Source organism: Excalfactoria chinensis, chromosome Z (assembly GCF_039878825.1).
Source record: "Excalfactoria chinensis isolate bCotChi1 chromosome Z, bCotChi1.hap2, whole genome shotgun sequence".
Lineage (NCBI taxonomy): Eukaryota > Metazoa > Chordata > Aves > Galliformes > Phasianidae > Excalfactoria > Excalfactoria chinensis.
Window position 1 is genome coordinate 51,172,792 of NC_092857.1, and position 25,951 is coordinate 51,198,742.

The 25,951-nt window shown below is 38.5% G+C and overlaps 1 protein-coding gene across 3 annotated transcripts in view; it reads left to right on the forward strand.

Annotated features, from left to right (window-relative positions):
* Positions 1 to 674: 674 nt before the first annotated feature.
* The window catches only part of YTHDC2 (YTH N6-methyladenosine RNA binding protein C2), a 35,539-nt gene continuing 10,262 nt past the window's right edge, over positions 675 to 25,951 (forward strand). The window contains exons 1-23 of one of the 3 annotated variants that reach the window (XM_072360524.1): positions 675 to 1,017; positions 1,287 to 1,377; positions 4,680 to 4,876; positions 6,941 to 7,140; positions 7,614 to 7,780; positions 9,226 to 9,328; positions 10,483 to 10,639; positions 12,148 to 12,255; positions 13,228 to 13,373; positions 14,904 to 15,039; positions 15,359 to 15,485; positions 17,747 to 17,812; positions 18,849 to 19,027; positions 19,209 to 19,305; positions 19,393 to 19,480; positions 19,575 to 19,655; positions 20,316 to 20,398; positions 21,241 to 21,346; positions 21,472 to 21,591; positions 21,925 to 22,197; positions 22,645 to 22,771; positions 23,270 to 23,475; positions 24,011 to 24,206. In XM_072360524.1, coding sequence (XP_072216625.1) covers positions 804 to 1,017; positions 1,287 to 1,377; positions 4,680 to 4,876; positions 6,941 to 7,140; positions 7,614 to 7,780; positions 9,226 to 9,328; positions 10,483 to 10,639; positions 12,148 to 12,255; positions 13,228 to 13,373; positions 14,904 to 15,039; positions 15,359 to 15,485; positions 17,747 to 17,812; positions 18,849 to 19,027; positions 19,209 to 19,305; positions 19,393 to 19,480; positions 19,575 to 19,655; positions 20,316 to 20,398; positions 21,241 to 21,346; positions 21,472 to 21,591; positions 21,925 to 22,197; positions 22,645 to 22,771; positions 23,270 to 23,475; positions 24,011 to 24,206 — 3,268 coding nt within the window. In that variant the 5' untranslated portion in view covers positions 675 to 803. Of the gene's footprint in view, positions 1,018 to 1,286; positions 1,378 to 4,679; positions 4,877 to 6,940; positions 7,141 to 7,613; positions 7,781 to 9,225; positions 9,329 to 10,482; positions 10,640 to 12,147; positions 12,256 to 13,227; positions 13,374 to 14,903; positions 15,040 to 15,358; positions 15,486 to 17,746; positions 17,813 to 18,848; positions 19,028 to 19,208; positions 19,306 to 19,392; positions 19,481 to 19,574; positions 19,656 to 20,315; positions 20,399 to 21,240; positions 21,347 to 21,471; positions 21,592 to 21,924; positions 22,198 to 22,644; positions 22,772 to 23,269; positions 23,476 to 24,010; positions 24,207 to 25,951 lie in introns of those variants that run through there. The other 2 variants (XM_072360525.1, XM_072360526.1) reach the window with 2 other exon arrangements.

Consider the following 25,951-nt stretch of genomic DNA (forward strand, 5'->3'; position numbering starts at 1 on the left):
TGGCAAAACAGAAGAAACATCGCACACTTAATGCATAAAATAAGTAACATACATGTATTCACACACAACTCATGCCAAATTCATCTTTATTTTTCCTTTTTTTAAAATTTTTTTTTCTTTGTTGTTGTTTGTTTGTATTTTCTTCCCCTCAAGAATGCTTTTAGTTTTTAGTTATGGCAAGCTTGTTTGCTTTGCTATTTATCTGACTCACCTAGATATGATAAACTATCAATAAAGTTTTTCTCCTGCTTCACTGTATCCTGCTGCGTTCAGTAGATTTTGTTACCTAAATCCTGACTCCAGTTTGTATCACAGTTCTGGGGAGAACGACTTGTTCACTGCCTGCATTTTTTTTTTTTTTTTTATACAATTTTATATTGAAAATCTAAAACAAGCAGTTTAAATCATGCTCAGTGCACCAGCACCCCACTCATCTTTACAATGTGTTGAGACGCTACTAGTTTAGTGAGTTAAGCTTCCCTTTATCTCACTAACATTTCCCATTCCGCTGCCTGGAGGAGGCTCCTCAGGGAGGGGAAAAAAAGCAGCCACCTCCTGACAGCAAAGACCCCTCGATAGCATGCAGACCAAACAGCTCCTCCCGCCCAGGACGGGCTGCGGGCGAAAGGTGGAGCGCCACAGCTCCTTACTAGCGCCCCGCCTCACACGCTGACGTATGACGCTGCCCTACCCCGGCCGCGCAGGCGCCGTTGTAGCCGTTGCCGGCTGTTTTCCGTTGCCGGCGGCGGTTGTGTGGTGTTGGTGCTCAGTGATTCCCCGGGTCGTTGTCTCCGCGGCGAGCCATGTACGCTGCCAGCAGCACCTCCCCGCAGCAGCACGACGGGGCCGCATGGGACGCCTCCGCGTCTGCCTGCTTCGCTGCCTCCCGCTCCGCCGCTTCCTCCTTCTCCTCGGGCCGCGGCCGCGGCAAGACGTTGGCGGATGTCCGCGTGTCCGAGGAAGTGGAGATCGCGGTGAACCTGGCGCTGGAGCGGTTCTGGTACAGCGACGATCAAGGTGGGGCGGCAGCGCGGCCGAGGGTTCTAGGGCGGGTGGCGGCGTTGTGTCCGCGGGGCGCGGGCCCGGGCCTGCGGGTGGCAGCGTTCGTTTGCGTCTCGGCAGCATCGGGTGCGATGTCTCAGCTTGCCGCGGTCCTGCGGGGGGAAAGGGAAGCTCCTCCGCGGGGGGATGTAAATACGAGGAGCTCAGAGAACTGGCGACTTCGGGATGTGTCGGGCATAGCGCATGTCGTGCTGCTACGTTTGTTTTCTTCGTTATCTTTGCAGAGATGGCGTTTCCTTCGTCTTTTACTTCTACCGAAAGAGCTTTTGTTCACCGACTGTGTCAGTCTCTTGGTTTGATATCTAAAAGTCAAGGGTGAGTTGGCGTCTGGTTTTGTTTGCTGCAAATACATGGAAAGAAGGACTCCTTTTGTCCTTCTGTGATCTTTTGAAGAAGAAACTGATGCTTATTGACCATATGAGCTTATATGTAAAAGATGAGAGTCCAGTTGCCAAGGAAATGACGGTGGAAAAGCAATAGAAAAGGGAATGGCACAAAAAGAACCTGGGTAGAGGGAATGTCTTATCTGATGTGCAAGCTGTTGTAGAACCATAGTATCACTGGCTGTTACTCATTTTTGGTGGTACTGCATGATCCTTCCTGAAGGTGTGTAAAATGCTGATTTTTGGAGCTAGGTCAGGTAGAACAGACTTAGCTTGTGGAAGATTAGTTTATTGCTTATTAGTAAGAGGGCAAGGTAGTGAGAACTGAAACTAAGGATCCTTTTCCTGTACCTTATTCTTCCCAGACTCAACTTCAGTGTTGGTCTCCTTTTTCCTCCTCCCCACAAGCAAATCATGTGAATGGAAGATGGAGGCTGCTTTATCTCTGCCACTCCTCCATGGTTGCTCTGTTCTCCTGCTCTTTTCCACCATAGGCTAGTTCTGGGCTGTAAACCTGGAGCACCTCCTGCACTGATTTGGTGCCTTTTGGGCTGTTTTCCTTCGATTTCTCATTCTCTCCCAGCTACTGTTGTGCAGCACTTTTCCTTCTCTTAAACTTGCTCTCCCAGAGCACACCCAGCATCAATCATGGCTCAGCTCTGGCAGCAGTGGGTTAGCTCTGGTGCAGCTAGATCTGGCTCTGATTTGACATGGGCCAGCTGCTAGTTCTGCTCACAGGAGCCCCCTGTTACCAAAACCTCGCTGCTTAAGCCCAATACAATAATAAGATATCTGTTTGCATATGACTGTGTTATGGGTAGCTGTACAGGGGCAATAAAGAGAAGGACTGGAATGTTGTACAGGATCTGTCTGTGACGGAGGTAACTTTCCCCGTGGAAGCCCATGCAGCACTTAACTCTTCACCTGTGGTTAGAGCAGGATTGGCCAGCGCTGCTGCTGGATTGTGGTGGCAGATTACAAAGGCTCTCTGCAACCGGCAGAGTTCTAGTGGGCAAAAAGGTTGGTAACTGCCTTGTCCTTATTGGGCCTATCCTGTGTAGTATCTTTATTGTTGACCTGGATGAGGAAGCTGAATGCATACTCAGTAAGTTTAGGGCTGCGAAGATGCACATTTTATTAAGCAGGTATGTTAGCTTTGTCATATAATTATTCAACTTAGGCTTGTTGTTATTTCATAAAACAAGTTAACTTGTTCACTGCCGAAGAATTATCTGGAGTATTTGCAATGCTGACTGATTTTGTAATTTTCAAGAAGTTTACAGAAAGTGTAAAATAACTAGTAATATATTTTTCTGAATGCATTTGATTGCTGTTTGTCACGGAGTTCTCTCTAGAGCTCACTCCGTGACGGTGGGAACAAGCCCACGGAGAGAAGGAACAAAAGTACCTCCCTTCTCTAGCACTGTGGTGTGGTGCAGCCTGGCCACATGCGCTCTGGGAGATGGGAAGGGAAGGGAGATTGCGAATGGGTCTAGGAGGAAAAAATGAAGAAGGAAAGAATGATCTGAGAACGAACGGCAGTTTAATAAACCCAATAACACTAAACAACAACGAGAGAGTTTCAACAAGGAGAAAACCAAATCCCAATCTCACTGATGGGCTGTGGGAGGCGGGAAGTTCCGACCACACTGTCTCCTCACAGGGAGCCGGGCCAGAAAACAGCGTCCCCTCCCCGACCTCCCCTCCGGTGCCGCTCCCCACATGCCCATTTAAGGCAGTCCACAGAAAAGGAAAAAAAAACTTGTCCCCTTAGCTCCCATTATCCCACATGATGTTCTGATGTGGAATACCAACACCAACCAAATGACATCCATAGCACTGTTCCTGCTGTTCCTGACCACGTGGGGGCAGTAATAATCACCTAAACACGCATGCATCAGTTTGCTCATCTGGTCATGCTAAAAGCGGCTTTACAGAGGGCACACATTATACCTGCATTTATTCACTTCTCAGAATTTGTAAATTTGCTGAACTGCATATTTAGCAGCCACTTTATGTGAAAACAACATCTAAAACATGAGTGAAGTGCAAGAAAAAAAAACAGTAGATATTTCAGAAACATAGGAGAAATATCTATTTCAAATTAGAAATAATTTCAAAACTAGTTTCATGTTTCTGCTACTCTCTTTCTTGTTTTAAAAAAAAGTTGTGTGTGCGTGTATAAAAAACGGCACAGGACAGTTCCTCTTTTCTCATTACAACCCAAGCTAGCCAGAAGGCTGGGCGTATGTATTCCTGTGCGTGAGGTGAATAGCATGGGGATAGGGGTGGAGGTTGTGCTGGCAGGGATGGAATTACTGTTCACCACAGCCATGCTGTGCACTGCTTCTCATCTCTGGCCAGCATTGGACTGGCCTGGGCTGCTCCTGGGCTGTTCTGGCAGCTCCCAGACTCTCTCTAATGTGCCCAGAGCCAACAGGCTGAGGGAGTGTAGTGCAGTCAACAGAAGATGGAGGGAGATTTGGGAAGGGCTTGCAGTGCACGTTGAGGCCCTACTTTCCAAGACATGGCCATACGTGTAAGGTAGGGGGTAGGTGTGTTCTCTCCTGATTTTTTTCCTCTAATTAAACTGTTCTTAGTCCATCCCATCTTGCTCGTTCTTTTGAACAGTGAGAGAGAGAGAGAGAGAGAGAGAGAGAGAAATGTGGCGGGGTTTAACTTGCCATGAGTGTGAAACCACTACAGATGCCTTTTATGTTTACTGGATATTAAGTTACTTTAAAAAATGTTAGTCTGGATTTGTTTGAGGCTTGGAATATTCATAGAGGGTTGCTTGTTTTACTATTACTTCTACTTAGTAATTTCTTTTAATCTCTTACATGGTTTTGTAAATCAGTTCTGTGTAATACTTCTCAGTATTGATTGATACAGTGATTGATGGGGCTTGCTATCTTATAGAAAGTGAATATAGCAGTTAACATTTAAAAGAAAATTAGTAAAGCAATGTTACTTTATGGAGACTGTGAGGTTGTACTGGGTGTAGTCCCAGTTCTGCAGTATGTTGCACTGACTTACAGTAATACTGAGGGTTTGATGTTGCATACTGAGAACCTTTCTCTTAGGTGTGTCATAATGCATAAGATGCTATTTGGAAATTTGTTTATCGTGTTTTATCTGAAGCTAATCTGACAGCTGTTTTGAAACACTGTTAGTCAAAGATCTTTACATAGAGTTAAATAGATTACTTATAATTTTTTTTTTTTCCTCTCTCAGAAAAGGATTAAATCGGTATCTAACAGTCAGGAAAAAGAATGGATCAGAAGTAACTCCTGCAGAAATGACTTGTTGTTTCACTACCAGAACGAAACAGGCTGTTCACAGTTTAATTCATAGATTTCCTCTCACACATAAAGAACGAATAGAACTTCTGCCAAAGACGCGGCGAGGAAATGCATTTGCTGTTGAAACTGGTATGTGCTGTGTGTGACTTGAGCCTCAATACTGCTTAGGGGGAAAAGTAACAACAAAACAACAAAACAAAACACAGAAGGAAAAAAAAAAAACAAAACAGCAGCACCCAACTGCACAAAAAAACCACGTTGATTTCCACCTCATCTTGAGTACCATCTGGTGGACTTCTAGCCCAAATGGAGGCATTATTTTTTTTTTCACCCTTAATTCTCAGTATAGCGGGTTTTCAAACTGGTTTCACAAGGAAGTTTAACTTGGCATTAATGCCACTCATACTTCGATGTATCACCTATGCCAAGTTACTTTTGAATCTAGCCAGTTCAACACAAATGTACTTGAAAGGATATTTTTCGTATGTGGGAGCTCCTACATGTCCTGTAAGGTGGAGCTGAAGAGAGAAAGGCTATCAAGGTCACTGTGGAAGAACACACTGTGAGAGTATAAGGCTGTCTGTTCTGCTTGTAGAAATTCATGTTTTTGATAAAATGGGAAGTTCTGTTTTGTTTTGTCTTCTAGCAGTAGAATGATCCCTCAGAGCTTACTGTTTAGACTTCTTGATTTCCAGACCATGAAGGAGTTCATCGGAAGGCATACTTCTAATGTTTTGTTTGCTTTAACAGAATGCTTCAAATAAGATGTGTGCCTTAGCAGTTTTATGTAAGGGTTTTGTTATGTTTCTGTGCACAAAGATTGGTGCAGTGCACAGAAAAATTGTCTACCAGTATTCCCTTTCACTTGTTCTTTGCTCAAAGTGCTTCCTCTTCTAGTTCTCTTTATGTGATGTTTCAGTTTTACAGTAGATAAGTTCTTTGGGTATTCAGGTCAATTAAGCTGTTAGTTTATGTCTGTCTTGGTAAGGCAATACTTCTTGCAATTGAATATGTATGCTTGTTAATCATGTTACGTGTATGTCACTGAATTTACAACAAGCTTTTAATTCTTCTGAAAAAAAGAATGGGGTTTTAGAATAGCATTTATGATAGTGAATTTGAAGTAGCTCTGAAGACTTGAAGCTTCTTTGAATACTTAAGCCTTGCTTTCTAGTATGTGGCAGTGTGCTGTCTAGGTCTAGGAATCTAGATCAGTCTTACTGACTAGAACATCAAGTAAAATAAGACCTACTGGAATGAGGTAATAGAAGACTACAGAGAATATGGAGGAGTGGATATGAATCACAGTCAAGTTTTTTTTTTCTTGGAGCTCGCAGAATGACAACTGTAAGGAGTTGGAAGGAACCTCTGGAGATCATGTAGTCCAATAGCACTTCTAAATCACCCTTCCTAAATCCACCACATGATACCTTGTGCCTTCATTGCCACAAGGATGCTCTGCTGGTTCATGATTGATGTGTTGTCCTCTGCGGAGCTCCTTTCCAGTGTTTCTGCACCTGACTTCTACTGGTACATACAGTTATACCTTCCCAGGTATAGCACTCTACACTTGGCCACATCGTACTCCTTAAGGTTCCTTTCTACCCAACTTTTCAGCCTGTTCAAGACTCACTGAATGGCAGCACAACCTTCTGGTGGGTTAGGCACTCCTCCCAACTTTGTATCATTAGAATTGTTGAGGGTGCATTTTATCCTTTTATCCAGGTCATGGATAAAGGCACTGAACAAGACTGGATCCAGGATTGCTAGAGAATCCCCTGTAGCTATACTGAGAAAAATGTCATTTTCCAGTTTGGGATATCTTTGGGGTTCTGTTCATTTAACTCTACAGTGAATATTTCTAGGCAAACTGTGCAGGTATAAATGTGATCAAAAGCCAAGAAAGTAAGTCTAGTTTTGTTCAAAATATCTTTGGAAGTAATAATTTCTTTGAACAGTGTTTGTTTCAAACACCATGGCAGAACACGGTATTATGAATATTTCTTTTAAATATTTGATGGGTTCATCACTTTATCTGTGGGGATGCTTGTTGCATGTGGTTGAACCATGGAAACACACGGCAACAGATGCATACCAACTTTCATTTTTGTGATAGGTGCATAATATTTTAATGACTTATCTTTGTGGCAGTTCCTTTGTATCTATAGCTGAATAGTCGTGTTCTCTCCACAGAAAGCAAAGAAGTTGGGAAGACAAGTGGAAGGCTCAGCAGTGGTATTCCTCAAGTCCCACTGAAAAGAGGAGAGTCAGAATATGACTCTTTTAGTCAGTCATTACCAGTTTTTGAAAAGAAGGAGGAAATTGTCAAAATAATAAAGGAAAATAAAGTCGTTCTCATTGTAGGAGAGACTGGATCAGGAAAAACTACTCAAGTATGTTTTTCATTAAAGTAAAAGATGTCAGTATTTACATGAAACTAATGTGATTTTAGAAAATGTTTATGTAATAAGGGATTTCATTACACTAATTTTTAGAATTTTGTTTTCCTGTATAGTAAGGTGTTGTATTTGAAGTGTGAGGAAGTGAATTAAAACACTAGGTCAGCATGTGTTTATTAAAAATAAAAAAGATTCTGCATAATTTTCTGATTAAATTCTAGCTTTTCACTACAGTAATTTAAATGATTTAAAATAATAGAGCTATTATTATGTTTAGTTGTTTTTCTTCTGAAGCTAGTTCTGGGTCAAGAGTAGAATATTGTGAAATGAAAGTTTTGCAATCTGTGTAGTATTGAGATATTATTATTATTATTATTATTATTGCTTCACTGTTTAAGAATAAAAACACTTTTAGCTTCATCAAACTAACAAGTACTTTGAAACTTTTTTCTTTTTTTTTTAAATAGATTCCTCAGTTCCTTCTTGATGACTGCTGCGAAAATGGAATTCCCTGTCGTATATTTTGCACTCAGCCAAGACGTTTGGCAGTTATTGCTGTGGCTGAAAGAGTGGCAGCAGAAAGAAGAGAAAAGGTTGGCCAGATGGTTGGTTATCAGATCCGATTAGAAAGCAGGTACTTACAAGAAATTTTAAGGCAGCTGATCTTGTGTTCACATGTATGTTAAAGCTACGGTATCTTGGGGGTTACAACATGGTGAACAATATATAAATTGTAGGTAAGCTATGTTGTTTTGGGCAATTGAGAATTTGCAATAGATAGATTTCCTTCTACAGGTCACAGTATCAAGTAGTAAGCTTTCTTATTTAAGTGAATCGGAGGCATATTAATTTGATTTCTACTTGTGAGGAGAGAGGAATCTTTTGTATTGTTTTCAGAGCAACTATATGTTTTCTTCTTTTTCTCCTCAGTCATAGATTGGAAAGTTCTGTAAGCTTTGACAATATGTAAGAGAATTAGGACGCTTTGACAGAAACTTCATGGTGGCAGTTTGTAGCAAATACAATGGCAAAGGGAACGTCTTGCTCTGTTGCTTATATGGTGATAACACATAGCTGATGAAAGAAGAATTTGAAAACCTAGAAGCCTATTAAGAGATTTAAAGAGCTAGTGAAGATCAATTGCAAATGAGGTGGATGGTTAATATGTGGGAGTATTACAGTAGCTGAATAGGAACAAACCCTGGCCAGATCAAGATGGGAGAAATACTGAAAGTAGTGTGGGCCATCTTAAAAAAAACAGTAAGTAAGGTTCTTGCAAGAGAGATCAGTATTTCCAACACTGGTTAAACAATGACAGCAAAAAAACAAGATCAAATAATGGAGCACTTGTGTTACTAAGTGTTAGGTAGCAGTCGTGATTTCTGGAGTAGGATGCTGAAGAGTAATCCATCTTGGATATGTTCATTTAATTTAGTAGGATGTTGAGGAAATATTTGCAGATGAACTGCAAACTTGGAAAGTGTATGTTAAGTAGAGAGTTCATGTGCCTCCAAGAAAAGAACTGTGGAGTATGATAGTAAGAGATTTTTTCAGAACTCTAACTGTCAGTACTGGAGAAAGCAATGACAGCCACTGATTTTTACTTGCACAGCTAATTCCCACAGCTACTAAAACAGTAACTTTTTTCCTCTTCAGGGAAAAAATGATGCATTTGGAAAGGATCAGCTGGTTTTATTTGGTTCAGTCAAGTACAGGGAAATGCAAATAATACAGTCCCAAGTATACGCTGAAAAACTGGAAACTTTTTGCAAAGTAATCCACGTGAATCTTCCACGTAGAGACTCTCAAAGTTCATTTTTATTTGTTTGTATGTTTACTTAAACATGAATCTAGTGTCTGAAGATTTGGAATATAAGCACTAGAATTCTGTAGGTGTTCTCTGCAAATAAGGGTAGTTTAAAATTACACAGCATTGTTGAATTACTTGGTGTGATAACGGTAATCTAATTCCAGTTCTGGTGAGTAGCTGTTCAATCCTTTAGTTTTTAATAAATAATGAAAAGGTAACTTGTGTTTGAATGATGCAAGTCTGAAATATCTTCATGAACTGTTCAATAGGGTTTCTCCAAGGACAGTGTTAACGTTTTGCACTAATGGCATACTGCTTCGCACACTAATGGCAGGAGACAGTGCTCTATCAACAGTAACACATGTTATTATGGTAAGAATCCTGTTGAATTTCATATGAAGTGAAGCAATGTGTGTTACTTGTTTATTTTCCTGATTAAGCATATGAAATGATTATTTGGGCAGAATCTGAGTATTATTTTTTCTTTACTTACTTTTTAATCTTGGAATGTGTACTTTTTTGATGAAAGTATCTTATTTTTATGCTTATCATAGCATTTAATTCTAAAATGCAGTAAATGTGAAGCAGTTGTGAAGGACAGATGTCTAAACATTGCTGTAGGTTTTTGTTTTCTTTTTTCCTGTCAGAAAACATGGAAGCTTGAGGCATATGTATATATGATCCACCATGAATCTGTCAGACTTTCTTTTATTATGTACGTACTTCTGCAGTACCAGTTTAGCAGTTGACTTGTTATCACAAAGGTTTTCAAAACAAATAGTAATGTAATTTCTGTTGTAGGGACTGAGAACTCAGTGAAACCAGGGTATATAATTGTCTTGAAAAAATTTTCCACAGCTGAAAACATAAAAATCAAAATAATTGTAGTTACTCATCTGTTTACTGGAAATATAAGGATGTTTCATGTTCTTGATTCCACCTTAAGTTTTTGGCTTCCTGCTTGATAAGTTCATGATGCAAAATAAAACACATCAAGTAAATAATTGCTTTAATCAGTCATATGTCTTATCTGCTGTTAAGCTTTGTACTTGACTTAAATGAACCTAAGCAACCACATTTATTTTCTGATTATGTGGTATTATATATTCCTTTAAATGCTTCAACTCTGAAAATTTTTTTAAAACAAGATTTGTGGTAACTTTGGTTCATGTCAGTGTCTTGGAGATGATAATTTTTCAATGAGAATTAGAAAAGTTCCAGAAATGCACTTCATAGAATCATAGAATGGTTTGAGTTGGAAGCAACCTTTAAGATCATCAAGGCTCATTCAGCTTCTGAAATCAAGTTATCTCTTCCTTGCTCATTAACAGCAGTCTGCTCCAGTATCTTCATGAAACTTGGAAAATCTTTTGTACTTGAATACTTTCATTTTAAAAAGTGCTTAGTTAAACCAAGTTGGAATTGTGCATTTCAATGCATCTTGTACCTACAAAAGATAAAATTTAGTTTTAAAATTCCTGTTTGTGAATGTGTAGCTATTGGTTTCTGTTTTCCTTTTGTTTTAGGATGAAGTACATGAGAGGGATAGATTCAGTGATTTCTTGTTAATAAAACTGCGAGATGTATTGCAAAACCAGACTAATTTAAAACTAATCATTTCTAGTGCTGCTTTAGATGTGAATCTCTTTGTTAAGTATTTTGGAAGTTGCCCAGTAGTACACAGTAAGTATCTGCGAACTCTTGAATTTGAGTATACCTGTATGCCACTGTCAGTGCTAGTTAATCTGAGCAAGTAACATGGACACTGAGTGAGAATAAGAAAAATACTTGCTCTTTTTGCTTTTTAAAGGTGTTCTTTTTGTTTTCTTTTGTTTTAAAGTTTACTGTTGTAATTTTTTTTTAGATCTGTTTGCAACTGTTTCAGAATGAAGTATTTTATTGCTAGGAGCACTGTGTGTAGATGCCTTGTCTCCTGATGCTCAGCTCAAGAAAAGGAAAAGTTCTTAATGTACTGGTCTGCAGGATGAGAAAGTCAGCATGTTAAGTCCTTGAGGTCTGCAAGAGTATGATACATTTTAACTAATTCCAGTTGTAGTTTTTCAGGCCTCAGAGATGGCTGTTTGTAACTGGATAAAACACAGACTCTACCTGGTGACTTTAGAAATACAGACCTAGGCAGTTTGTTTTTTTTCATGTTTTAATAACATGAAATCACAATTATTTCCAATGAAAACTGTCAACTGTTAATCCAGGTAAAATTTGGGAAAAGATGTGATAGTTTAAGTTCAGGCTTAATGGTCTGCAGTTAGATTACATTCAAGTGTTTAAAAAAAAAAATTGGGTCGTTAATAAAGGTAAGGTGTGGGAGATGTGGATTTTTCCTTTTTTTTTTTTTTCCCCACATTCCTGGCTCACAGATTTCCTGCATGAGTGACCTGCTTCTTTTGATTTTTCAACAGTAATGTCCATGTGTTATACATTAGTATGTACACCTGTGTATAGTATATAGAAAGAAGAGGAAGGTTCTGAGCAGTCTAAACTCAGCTATGGCAAATGTTAAAAGGACCAGAAATCTAGAGAATTCTTTTTTTCCTCTAAAAAAGGATCCTGTTGTGTCTGTTAGAATGGTATAGAAAACAGTGATATTGGAAGAGAAATAGGGGTAGATTCCCAGGGGATAAAGACCATTTGGATTGTCTGGCTTGTCAGGCCTTTCTTAGCAAAGAAGGGCTAAAGTAACTGAAGAAACTGAGTGTGTCTTGTATACTTGTCTTGAGCAAAGCATTTTTGTACAAAGTGACAAACTTATGGAATACTACATTTAAACAGTATTATGTTTGTAATCCAGGTGACGATATTACAACAAAAATACTAGTTTTCTCTTTGTCTTCTTTCTGTTTGTCTTTGATAAAACTTTGATGAATATACTGTCAAACATGTGGATCTCTTTCCAGAATGTTTAGATAGCTTTGAAGAGGTTAGTGAAAAACAAAACGCATAACTGACACTTCCCTTCTAAATCTTCTTTTGTTTTGTGGCTCAGCAATCTTGAGAGAGCAAACTCTCAGATATTCTTAAAGGATGTTTTTTTTTTAAGGAAAGCGATATTTCCTTAAACCTTCTGCTTCTAACTTCTGAAAAAAATAAATATTTTCAAAAAGTCATCTTCTAATTAAGATTGTCGTTAGAACTAAGGGATATCTAACTTCATTAGTTATCTGTTCTTGCAGTCCAGGGAAGACCATTTGAAGTTAAAGAGATGTTTTTGGAGGACATTTTACGAAGCACTGGATATACAAACAAAGAGATGATAAAATACAAAAAAGAGAAACAGCGAGGTTGGTATGCTTCTTAATTGTAAGAATGGGCACCGAGGCTTATTGAGTATCGAGAAGGATGATTCTGTTTTATTTAAAAGCTGGGTTATTAAATGAGATATGACTAAATAACAGCAACTGTCTTTAAACTCATAATTTTGACATTATTGAAGTTGATGTTTTAATTAAAAACTCTTTCAGTGGGGGTGTTCTTCTTGCTTTCAGTAGATTTTGTTTTGCGTATGTTATGGTATAGATTTGCTTGTAATTGTTGCCTCCATGACAAATACAGAACAAGATAGAAGAAGAGGAGGCTCAGGGGAGACCTTATAGCTCTCTATAACTTCCTGAAGGGAGGTTGTGGTGAGCTGGGGTTTGGCCTTTTCTCTCGTGTAGACAGTGATAGAACTAGAGGGAATGGTTTCAAGCTGCGACAGGGGAGGCTCAGGCTGGACATTAGGAAGTATTTCTTCTCAGAAAGGGTAGTCAGGCATTGGAATGCACTGCCCAGAGAGGTGGTAGAGTCACCAACCATGGGAGTGTTCGAGAAACGTTTGGATGTTGCGTTGAGGAATATGGTTTAGCTGGGAAGTATTGGTAATGGTTGGACTGGATGATCTTCTAGGTCTTTTCCAACCTGAAAAATTCTGTGATTCTGTGAAGATGATATGATGTACATTCAGGTACGAACTGAATTGCAGCCATTCATCCACAGTGCAGGATTTTGTACATCTTGCACCGAAATAGTTTCTGTTAGTAGCATCTGAACAATATTTTTTACCATACTCTTTTGAATAGTCTTTTGCAGTCATAAACTTTGTGTTTATGATATAAATCAGAGAATTTATATGGGTCTGGTGCCCGCATTCTTGATAGGATAAAAGAGAGTGCTGTAGGTAAACTTATGATTTGATGTAACTATTTTTGTATCTGAAAGCAATAAATAATTAAAGGGATTATAAAACTATTTTGGTAATATTTTATAACTTCTAGAAGAAAAACAGCAAAGCACTCTCGCTGAGTGGTGTTCTGCTCAAGAAAATAATAGCAACCCAGAATCACAGAGAAGATCTGTTGCAAGTGTATCTGAAGAGTATAATCTGCTGGAGAGCAGTGGTGACACAGTATTTAATAATCTGGTAAGTTTTTTCTTTGTTGGAAGAAATGTTTTAGATTTGTGTGGTTAATTTTTAAAAATTTGTTTCTAAAGATATTGTAAAAATAAAGTACTTAGATGGTTTGGGGTCATCTAAGAATTGTGTGTGTGCACAAGCCTGTAGTATTTGGTGAGGTGCATCTGAAGGTAGTAAGGAAAGCAGCAGATGAAATTGCTGTGTGTCATCTTTGAAAAGTCATTATAAATTTCTCAGTGACTGGATAAGAAGAAACATAACCCCCCATTATTAAAAAGATATGGAGAAGAAAGACCTGTGGAACTACAGGCCACTCATTCTCTGTGCCTGACAAGATCATAGAGTGCATCCTTCTATAATCTGTATTATAGCACATGTAAAACAGGTTACAAGTCTCAGTCGGTATGGCTTCTCTAAGGGCAAATGGCGTTTGGCTGGTTTGATGGTCTTCTGTATTGGGGATACAGCATTGTTGAAATGTGGAGATGTGAAGTTGATGGACTGCATACTCAAAATAGAAATCATCTGGATTATTGAATTCAGATAGTTGCAGTTGATGTTTTGATGTCCAGGTGAAGACCAATGAGGAGTGTTGTCTCTCAGGGGTCTGTATTGGAGGTGATAATCATTTCACATCTTTGCTGGTAACATGGAAAGTGGGATTAAGTGTATCTCAGCAAGTCTGTGGGTGACACAAAGCTAAGTGGTGCAGTCAAGATGTTGGAGTGAAGGCTGCCATCCAGAGGGACCTTGGTAGGCTCAAGAGTTGAGCCTATGCAAGCGTCGTAAAATGCTGTAATGTCAAGATCCTGCTCTTTGGGTAAGACAGTCCCAAACATGAATATAGGCTGGGTGGAGAATGAATTGAAAGAAGCCCCACAGAAAAAGATGTATGGATATAGGTAGAAGAAAAACACAGCATTAGCAAAAAATGTGCAATTGTGTTCCAGAAAGTCAACCAGAATCAATACTACGTAGATTATATATGTTCATCATTTGAATGTTCATACAATTTCTGCAAAGCACCCACAGATTTAGTTTATGCATTAGGAAGGATTTCTTTACTCAGAGAGTGGTGAGGCTGCATATGCTCTATTACTGGAGTTGTTCAAGGCCAAGCTAGATGGGATTTTGGGTAACCCAATCCAGTTCGTGGCAACCGTGCACATGGCTGGTATTAGAACTGGATGATTTTTAACATCTATCCCCAGTCTTTCGGTATTACTCCTGTTGAGTTTTCTAGAAAAGTATTAACCCATTCTACATTTTTTACCCTTTTTTTTTTTTTTTTTTTTTTGAATTAGGATAAACTGTCCTAAAATGTAGCCAAAGTATGCTTTTAATTGTGATATATTTTTTTAGATCAAATGGTTAGCCTGATACTGCTTTAAGTACTTGCACAAGATATCATAAGTAAATTAACTCATAACTTAATCCTGTGTTTCTAGTTGTTTAAAAACTCACCTGTGAGAATAAAGACAAAAGAACTACTTGAAGAGATGGATCGTTTAAATCTTGTTCTTTTTTTATCTTCAGATTGAAAAAGATACAAGTTGTCTTGAACCATGGCTAATAAAAGAAATGGATTCTTGTCTTTCCAACATCTGGTTACATAAAGATATTGATTCCTTTGCTCAGGTGTTCCATTTCTTCTTAACTGAAAACGTCAGTGGTGAGTTGCTTTTGTTTATCTTGTTACACAAGGAAAAGAAGAAATTACAAAGTGACTTTATTTTCTTTTTTTATCTCTTCTCAAGTGTTATTTTTTATTTCGTATGTTTGCCTATTTGAAAAATGAATGTGTTACATAATTCACTAACTGTTCACTTATTTGTTACCAATCTTGTTTGGAAGTATTGACAAATAGGTTAATACTATTTTAGAAATGCTATAAATTCACATGAATTAACTGGTGAATGAGAAGTCATATTCTTGCTTTGTTTAGATGAAAAAAATGTATATTGTTTTTGTTAATTTGTTCTACTTCTCAGTTGATTATAGGCACAGTGAAACCAGTGCAACTGCACTTATGATCGCATCTGGGAGAGGCTTTCTAAGTCAAGTAGAGCAACTGATCAGTATGGGAGCAAGTGTCCACTGCAAATCATCCAATGGCTGGTAAAAACAAACAGATGAAGTGAAAGAGATTTATTTCCCAATATAAAAATGAGAACTTAAAACATGTAACAGAATTTTTAATTTAGTGATACATCAGAATGCTGTAGGTGGTATTAAGTTTTAGTAGTCACAATAATTTAGAGTTTGTTTCATCAGATTGTTTACCATAAATTCTAAAATAATTTGCAGGCAGTGTCTAAAATGGTTTACATGCTTTCAAGGAACCTGATGTAACCTGTGATTAGGAAAAGATAGGAAGCTTTCTTGATAGATTTAATTCAATTCAAAATGCTCGATTATTCAAATCTTTAAGACAATAATCTATACAGATTTTAAAAAAAAAAAAAAAAAGGTGTCGTGGCTGCAGGAATATTGTAGCATGTAAGAAATTCCCTGTTAATATCTAAAAATTCAGATTTTTATTACTGTGGATTTATGTTTAGAAAACAGGGGCCTACTGTGAATCATTGTAGTGTGGAAGGGTAAGAATTAGGATTCTTTGAAAAATTAGAGAAGGAATACAGTTTAAAAGGAAAACAGAATGATCTGCTTTGTGAAGAGAACGGTTTCCATAAGATATCAAAAAGCTCAGCATTTTTAGATGTTTTGGAGAAAGACATCTAAATTCTTGAGATGATTTGAAGGAGTTAACAAAAGGATCCCTTAGAAAGGCATGGCTTAGCTGTGCATGTTGATTTTTTGTTTTTTGAAGGAATGGTGAATTCTACTCCTTCCTGTCAGACAGCCAGCATGGCTTCACCAGGGGAAGGTCATGCTTAACTAATCTTGTGGCCTTCTATGATGGAGTGACGGCGTTGGTGGACGAAGGGAGGGCGACCGATGTCATTTACCTGGACCTGAGCAAGGCCTTTGACATGGTCCCCCATCACATCCTCATCTCCAAATTGGAGAGAAGTGGATTTGATGGGTGGACAACTAGATGGATAAGCAATTGGTTGAAAGGCCGCAGACAGAGGGTGGTGGTCAATGGCTCTATGTCCAGGTGGAGGCCGGTAACGAGCGGTGTCCCTCAAGGGTCTGTCTTGGGACCGGTGCTCTTTAACATCTTTATTAATGACATCGATGAGGGAATGGAGTGCACCCTCTGCAAGTTTGCTGATGACACCAAGCTGAGTGGTGCAGTCGATACAGTGGAGGGAACGGATGCCATTCAGAGGGACCTTGACAGGCTGGAAAGCTGGGCTCGGGTGAACCTAATGAGGTTCAACACGGCAAAGTGCAAGGTTTTGCACTTGGGCCGGAAGAACCCCAGGCACTTGTACAGGCTGGGAGGAGTTGTCCTTGAGAGCAGTTCGGCAGAGAAAGACCTAGGGGTCCTAATAGATGAGAAACTTAACATGAGCCAGCAGTGCGCTCTGGCAGCCCAGAAGGCAAATGGGATCCTGGGCTCCATCAGGAGAGGGGTGGTCAGCAGGGATAGGGAGGTGATTGTCCCTCTCTACTCTGCTCTTGTGAGGCCCCATCTGGAGTACTGTGTCCAGGTGTGGAGCCCTCAGTACAAAAAAGATATGGAGATTTTGGAAAGGGTCCAGAGGAGGGCCACGAAGATGATCAGGGGGCTGGAGCACCTCCCCTATGAGGACAGGCTGAGGGAGTTGGGTTTGTTCAGCCTGGAGAAGAGAAGGTTGCGGGGTGACCTCATTGCAGCCTTTCAATACCTGAAGGGAACTTACTCCCAGGAGGGGAGCAAACTCTTCGAAAGGGCTGATAATAGCAGGACTAGGGGAAATGGTTTTAAGTTAAAAGAGGGAAGATTTAGGTTGGATGTTAGGGGGAAGTTCTTTACTAGGAGAGTGGTTAGGTCCTGGAACAGGCTGCCCAGGGAGGTTGTGGATGCCCCATCCTTGGAGGTGTTCAAGACCAGGTTGGACGGGGCTCTGGGCAACCTGATCTAGTAAAGGCGTATGTTTGGTGGCCCTGCTAGGCAGGGGGGTTGGAACTACATGATCCTTGAGGTCCCTTCCAACCCGGGTCATTCTGTGTGATTCTGTGTGTGATTCTGTTTGTGTATTTGCATGTATTGCTGTGTAGAGGTAACGTTCACACTTGGTTAAAAATTTGCAGCTATTTAAAAATCATGTGGCTACTTACTATACATGTTTTTGTATTTGGGAAGATTCAGGTCTGTCAGTAGAGGTACTACTTAAATGGTAATGGAGAAATGATAGAATAGTGCAGTGTGTCAGCTGTCATCTCACCTATCTTTTGAAGTGATAAGGACTATTATGCAACTCTTTCAGGATGGCTTTAGACTGGGCTAAGCACTTTGGACAAACAGAGGTGATTGACCTGTTGGAGTCTTACAGGTAAGCTATGGCTGCTTTGCTGAAAGAATTGTTCAACATAGTATGTGGACATTTGTGTCTGCCACATTTTTATCAGATGTTTAGTTCCGTGTGCTCTAAAATAGGACCTAAACAGCAAGATTCATTTGGGAGTTGGAACATTTTGGAAGCACATTTGAAAAAAATAAAAAAAATAAAAAATTGCGTTTAGAATTATAGTGATTTTTTTTTTTTTTTTTTTAACATAGCTCCTATGATAAATATGGTGCACAAACTTCTTTCTGTCATTAGCGTTTGTTGTCCTGTGTCATCATAGTTGGAATTTCCATGTCTAGTCAAAATGTGGTTATGGTGAGTTACGTAAATATGTAGGTTATGTTGCAGGTAATGCTTCCTACTTATTTCCATGGCAATGGCAACAGATACGAAGAGCACAACAACACTACTTGATAGTGCTCAGCTACAGAGCACTAATTTTGCAGTACCATTAGCTGATTGACATGGATGAGCTGATCAAGATGCTCTTCATTGTGAGGTGTGGCAGCTGTAGATGGCTGTCCAGAACCTGACTTGTTTTTTCACATCACTGTAGCCACTGCTGAAATGTACTTGCCACTGCCTCACTTTACTAACACCCACTGTTCGGTTGCCATGAATGTTCAGCAAGCCAGTGGGTGCCATTTTTCCCTCATGGAGTAATTCAAAAAAGGCAGCCTTGTGTCAGGTGCCATTTTGTCAGACTTCCCCTCTGCTGTCATCTGTTACATAGCAGAAGAATATAATGGAATGTTGGCTGTAGAGTTCAACCTTTGCTGCCAACATCTGCCTCTGATGATGCTGGCCAGCATAATAAAATAGGAGGTGTTACTTGTGGAGCAGCCCTCATATATGGAGGAGATACTGTTTCTGTGCCATGTTTCCAAAATAAGCATCTGAAGTGAAAATAGTGTGAATCTATGGTGTTTTATTCTGTGTTGTTGATGCATTATATACCTACATTAAAATAACTTTGCATGAAAGTAACATTAATTCTGTGCTGTTTATTTGTATGTTTTAGCGCTTCAGCGGAATTTGGAAATCTGGATGAAAGTTCTTTGGTCCAAGCAGGTGGTAATGACCTTGGAGCAGAGGACAGAGAGTTGTTGAAAGCTTATCATCACAGTTTTGATGATGAGAAGGTAGATCTGGACCTGATTATGCACTTACTTTACAACATCTGCAGTAGTTCTGATGGGGGTAGGTATGCATACACAGTCTCATATTATTGCTGTGGATTCAACTTCTGGTTGTGTTATTTTTTCAGTAATACCAGAAAGGGAAGACCTTCTGGTTAGCAGTGCACGTAGTACTAACTTGTATTTTTGTGTATTTGAAGTGAATGTCTGGTTTAATGTTGTGAATCAATTCTGTTTTTTAGGAGCAATCTTAGTATTTCTTCCTGGATATGATGAGATAATTAGCTTGAGAAACCGAATTATTTTTGATGACAAGAGATTTGTTGATAATGCTCACAGGTAAAACTTCTTAGCTTCAGTGATTGCCTTCAGGTTTTTATTTTTTCCCTTTAAATATACTAAAGAACTGCTCTTTTTCTGCACTAGGTACCAAGTATTCATGCTTCATTCAAATATGCAGACTTTGGATCAGAAAAATGTGCTTAAAACTCCACCTTCTGGTATCCGCAAAATAGCAAGTATCAGATGACTTCTTCAGATACCAATCTACATAGTCTTCGCTTTTATAGTTACTGTACTGTTTTTTTGTTTTTTTTTTTTACTTTCAGATTCTTTCTACTAATATTGCAGAAACCAGTATCACAGTCAATGATGTTGTATTTGTTATTGATTCGGGAAAGATGAAAGAGGTATGATTGGCTTAAACTTTCTTTGGGAAGTAAATTTCTTAAGATTATTTTAAAATAATAATACAAACCTGTAACTTTTGGGGAAGTAGTGTTTTTTTATTAGCAGTTTAAAAAACCTGGTACATGTAAAGTAACAAAACGTGTTGAGAAGTTTTGACATCCCTTTTCCTTATAACAAGGATTTCTTTATAATACGGATGAAAAAAAGTGCTTTATGGCAGCCAGCTACTTAAAAACCCTGGAAAAGCTACCGCTAAATACAAAAGTAACTCAGCACTTCTGCTTGTATGTTAAATGAAGTCCATTAGTTTAGACCCTCATCTTCCTGTGAGGACTAGAACATAATTTCCAGTCAAGGAAATGAACAAAACTTAATTGTGTATACTAACATATTTTTGCTTTCCGTGATTGTGCAAAGCACAACTCATCACTTCTTTACTTACCTTTTCCGATTCAGAAAACTGTAGCACAAAGATATTGCTGAAGAGGTGGCATAAATTCACCTACAACAAAGTATTTTAGGATATAACTGTGTGCTAGAAGCTAGTGGTGCTTAGTATCATTTTTAGGAGAGCATCTGTTGATGATCTAAGTCATTAGTAATTTTTCTTTCATGTATCCTACCTATTAAATCTTTTTTTATTTCCTTTTCTTTTTTAGAAGTCTTTTGATGCACTGAGTTGTGTTACAATGTTAAAAACTGTGTGGATTTCAAAAGCCAGTGCTCTGCAGAGAAAAGGGAGGTAATAAATACTTCATACTTACTTTTATCTTGCAAACATCCATTATCCTGCATGCTAAGGATAAAGTACTAAATGTAAGAGGAACAGTGCTGGATAACAATACTGCACACAGTGCAGTATAGACTTTGACAATGGCCAGTATTAATTTTTTACAAAAAAAGCAAGGGTCGGCATATACTTCCTTAGAGTAATTTCCCAATAGAAGTGTGACCTGGGAATTAAAAAAAATTCCTGACTTCTGTTCTTCCCATTGCTGGGTGAGGGCTAAGTGGAATAAATAACTATGTTTGCTGCTACAGTATTGGTATTAGTCTGCTGGAATTTTGAGGTGCTTGCAAGTGTTTGCTGTTTGACCCCTCACTCAGTTGTTCAATCCTTGTTCTACTTTTTACTCTGGATTGACTCTCAGTTTCTTGGGGCATGTTGAGGGGCTTTTACCTGAGGAAGAATTGAATATATTCCTTATAGCAAAAACAATGTGATTTGGATTGACCTGTGGTTAGAAAACAAACAAACAAAAAAGTCCCAACACTTCAGATCTTCAGGGACTGCTTACTTAACATGTTTTAGTTTCTCCAAATCATACAGTGGTAAGGGTAAAATCGTAGTAACAACTATCCAAAATAGTTCATGTTCTAGAAGCCTCTTGCTTCAAGTGTGGTATGTAGGCTAGATGACAACATTTTGCTTACGTATGCTTCTACATTTCTGTTCCATATTTGTGGGATATTTTTGTATGCATATGTGTGTTTTATGGGGGAGTTGATTCTTTTTGGTGAATGTACTTTTTTTTCTTTGTTTTAAGAGATGCTGTAATTAACGTTACCATATTTTGTATTCAGAGCTGGGCGCTGTCGACCTGGCGTCTGTTTCCACCTCTTCAGCAGGCTCCGATTTCAGAATATGTTGGAATTTCAGACTCCAGAACTTCGAAGAATGCCACTTCAGGCATGTGTTTTCTTATGAATTACAACTTTAATGTATTTATTAATGTCTAACCATGTTATCAGTTACAATAAGAGGGTTTTTTTGTTGTTGTTGTGTAATCTTAACATTTAATTTTTAACTTGTAGGAGCTTTGTTTACACGCAAAACTACTGGCTCCAGTAAATTGCCCAGTTGTTGACTTTCTCATGAAAGCTCCTGATCCTCCACCATCTTCAATTGTGAACAACGCCATACAGATGCTCAAGGTCAGTATAGGTACAGATCTAGATGGAATTGTATTTGCTTCTGTGCTTTTGGTGTGGAAACATATTACTGAGTTTTGTGTTTCTTGAGACTGTTTAGTTACTTAAGGATGCTTTGTGTTCTTGTCTGTTTTTATTTTTTTTAATGTTTTCATGTTAAGGGTAAAGAATGCTTAAGAATGTGGTCTCAAACTTCATATGGAGTTTGACTTACATTGTTAGTAGTCAGAACAAGTATATTTAATGTCTTGTATTCACATCTTTTCTATTTTCACCGTGTATTATTTTTGTCTGTGCTCTTCTTCCCCTTCTCCCCATTTATTGTTTATTTATCAGAAAATAGATGCCATGGATGCCTGGGAAGACCTCACTGAACTTGGTTATCATCTTGTTGAATTACCAGTAGAGCCACATCTTGGTAAAATGGTGCTGTGTGCTGTTGTTCTGAAGTGCCTGGATCCTGTTCTCACTATTGCTTGCACTCTTGCATATCGAGACCCTTTTGTTTTACCTACGGTGGCCTCTCAAAAGCGCGCAGCTATGCTGTGCAGAAAACGTTTAGCTGCAGGAACGTTTAGTGACCATATGGTGCTCCTCAGGGCTTTCCAGGTATTATTTCATCTTCAGAAAGACTACTACTAATAATAGCTTCTGTACTGAAGTAAATGATATACCTATAACATTGGATATAAAATGATTGACTAGAGCAAATCCCTAGAGAATATAGGTTCTTTTAGTGTGGCAGCTTTCCTGTCTGAACTCGGTAATGTTGTAAGGAAACACTGTCTTCAGCTTTTCATTTTGATTTTTTTTTAACCTGAATTCTAACCATTATCATTTTAACAGGATAGAGAATAATTTGGAGATAGATTAAGTTAATGTAGACGATTGGGTGAAAAATTTAGGACTTGACTAGAGAAATGGTTTGATATGTTTCAGTTTGGGAATTACTTTTGCCCTCATTTTATTAGCACAAATGTCATGGTTCTTTAAGTGCATTTTCTTGTTTTCAGATTTGACCATAGATTTGCATAGCTAAAAAATTCTCTTTTGTAGGCATGGCAGAAGGCACAAAGTGATGGCTGGGAGAGGGTCTTCTGTGAAAAGAACTTTCTTTCTCAAGCTACAATGGAAATCATCATTGGAATGAGAGCACAGTTACTTGGCCAGCTTAGAGCTTTAGGTAAGTAGCTCAGATTTTTTTTTTAAACATAATTTTTGAATTCAGTCTGGTACAAGTGTATATAGATTGTTACAAGAATAATATTCTCTGATGTTGTTTTCCTAATCTGAAATGAACATGTACTTTCTGAGTACGGTGAAGTTTCTAGACTGAGGAGCTGTGACTGATAGCAGAATTAGATGCTAATCTAAGTGAAAATATCCTCATATGTCCAGATTCCATACGTTTTCTTAAGAAATATGCTGACTCATATGTAACGTGTTGCCTTGATTTTTTTTTTTTTTTATTTGTTTCTGTATGAGATGTCTTCATTGTAAGAATGAATTGTGTTTTGTGTTAGTGTAAAATATCAAGTGTTTCTGTCAGATTTTTTTTTTCTTGGTGCTGTTAAGGTTGGCAGTGTGAAAAATGCAGCAAATACGTAGTTTATTTCAGCTTTTGTCTCAAATTCCTTTTCAGAAACAAAAATATGAATCATAATTTCTTTGTTCACTTCAGGTTTTGTCAGAGCCAGAGGAGGTGCTGATATTAGAGATGTTAACGTTAACTCTGAAAACTGGGCTGTTGTTAAAGCTGCCTTAGTGGCTGGTATGTATCCCAATCTAGTGCATGTGGACAGGGAAAACCTGGTTTTGACAGGACCGAGAGAGAAGAAAGTACGATTGCATCCTACATCTGTTCTTAGCCAGGCTCAGTATAAAAAGGTAATATCTACTATTCTTTTTTTGTGAATTGCAGATTCAAATATGTTCTGTCAAACTTAGGAATGTTTTGGAAATGTCCCTCTCCATTTGTCAGTACTTTGAAGAAGCCTGCATGCGCTTGTTTTCAGACACTATGTTTTCAGAGAATATTTTTTCTGCCAGCTGATAGAAGTAAAGCACTGGCTTAGTTACACTGTTTTTTCACCTGAAGTTTATTCATTTAACCCTTCCATGTGGGACAAGATAATATGACATTTAAAAAAGAAGATGCTCTAATAACAAACCTGTTTTAGAGGTACAGTAATGTCTGATCATAGTAGCAAGAAGTTCTGCTCTGAAAGTGACGTTTCTAGAAGCGTAGAGAAAAAAGATTTACCTTCAAAGATGCTTGAATGTTCTTCTGAAGTGTGATTGAGTTTTGCTGTGTATGTATCTGTTCACATATAAATATGTTTAAAATGAGAAATATGTTTAAATTTATTTTAATTACAAATAGAGATTAAAACAGCCTAGTCTCTCGATTGCTCTTGTGCAGATTCCGCCATCAAATGGGCAAGCTGCAGCTGTTCAGGCACTCCCTACTGACTGGCTTATATATGATGAAATGACAAGAGCTCACAGGATAGCAAATATCAGATGTTGTTCAGTTGTAACACCTGTCACTGTGGCACTCTTCTCTGGACCAGTGAGGTTACCACGTAATGCTTTGCAAGAGCCTTTGTCCATTCAAGGTACATGGGGTTTTGGATTTGGAATGCTTCGATTGGACATATAGTAGTATGTGACATAGAAGGCTTATTTCACAAGAATATGTAATGTGTGTTAGTGAATTCTTAAAGCTACAAAGCTACAGTACCTGTAGCTATTAAAGAATAGTTTTCTGGCTCTGTAAGTAGTGTCTCAGGCACACACAAGTGATCTTCTAAATGTGTAACATTTTTAAACGAACATTAAGTGCTACATCTTGATTATTTTGAATATATAAGTCAAGAATTTAATTCTGCAGTGTACTGTCAGAGATAACCACCATCTTGGCCTTATATTCTGTTGTGGGTAAAGATTATGAAACATATGACAGGGATTGAGATCTGTATTCCTAGTCTTCACAGCTGTTCTCATTAAAGGGTTGATTTCTTTGTGGATGTTAATTGATCACATTGTGCGAACAGCAATTTGCCTATTACTCTTTCTTTCTATCAGTGGTCATCCTTCCTGAAAAATTAGTTTTTTTACCAAATATTGTTTATTCTACCCCATATTTGTAACTTGAGTTGTAACTGATTACTTGAATACTTTCTACACATTGAAGTGAAGTCTCAGGCATCCCTGATACAATCCTATTGAAGAATGAAGGCCTCCTTCTCTTACTGCTATGATATTTATGAAAACATACCATATTAAACCACTTATGTATTTATTAGATAGAAGCAGGTTTGCTTTCATTTGTCCGAGATAAGTTAACCAGAAAAAATTCTGAACATGGGCATTGTTAAATCCCATATAATATTTGTATAATTACTTGTAAGGTACGCTAATCTGAGAACAATTAAGCACCATGTTGTGTTATGAATAGTAGAGAGGTAGATTTATAGAATATTTTCCTCTTAAGATTTGAAGGTTTTTGATGTAAACTGGGGAGAAATGAAGGAATGCTGCTGCTTTAGTAAAACTGATCTTACTGCTATCACAGCAAAACAGTGGGATTACTCATATAACTGGAATACTATGATTGAGGGCTCTAAGCTTTTCACAAAGGAAAGACAAGGTATGACAGGTGGGGGAGTTTCCCTCTATTGTTAAGAAGTGAATGGATTGTGAAGAGATGCCTCTGAGAAATGGTAATGAAAAAAGATTGAGAGCTTGTGGGTTAAAATTAGGGACTGGCCCAGTAAAAAACATTTGGTAGTTGGGGTCTATTACAGGCCACCTCTGATCATTGGGAGCCTGCTGACAAGGCTTTTTTACTTCAGCCTTGAGGCACTGTGCTCACAGGCTCTCATCCTGGTGGAAGATTTCAACCACCCAGATATCTGCTGGGAAAGCAACACAGCAAAACTGCATATAATCCATGAGATTCCTGGAGTCCATTGGCGATAACTGTCTGGTTCCAGGTATGGAGTAGACCCACTAGAGGTGAAATGTTTCTGGAACCGGTGCTCAGTAGGAGCAGACTGACTTTTTATGCTGTCTCATGGTGATATGACAAAATGTAACGGCTTTAAACTAAGAGAGGAGATCTAGGTTAGGTGTTGGGAAGAAATTTATTACTCAGAAGGTGCTGAAGCACTAGGACAGGTTTTGCAGAGAGGGTGTGGATGCTTCATTGTAGGTGGCATTCAAGGTCAGGTTGGATAGGTCTTTGGGCAGCCTGATCTTGTGGCTGGCAACCCAGACCAAGGCAGGTGTTTTGGAGCTGGATGATCTGTAATGTCCCTTCCAAACTAACATTCAGTAGTATCACAGAATGGCTTATCTG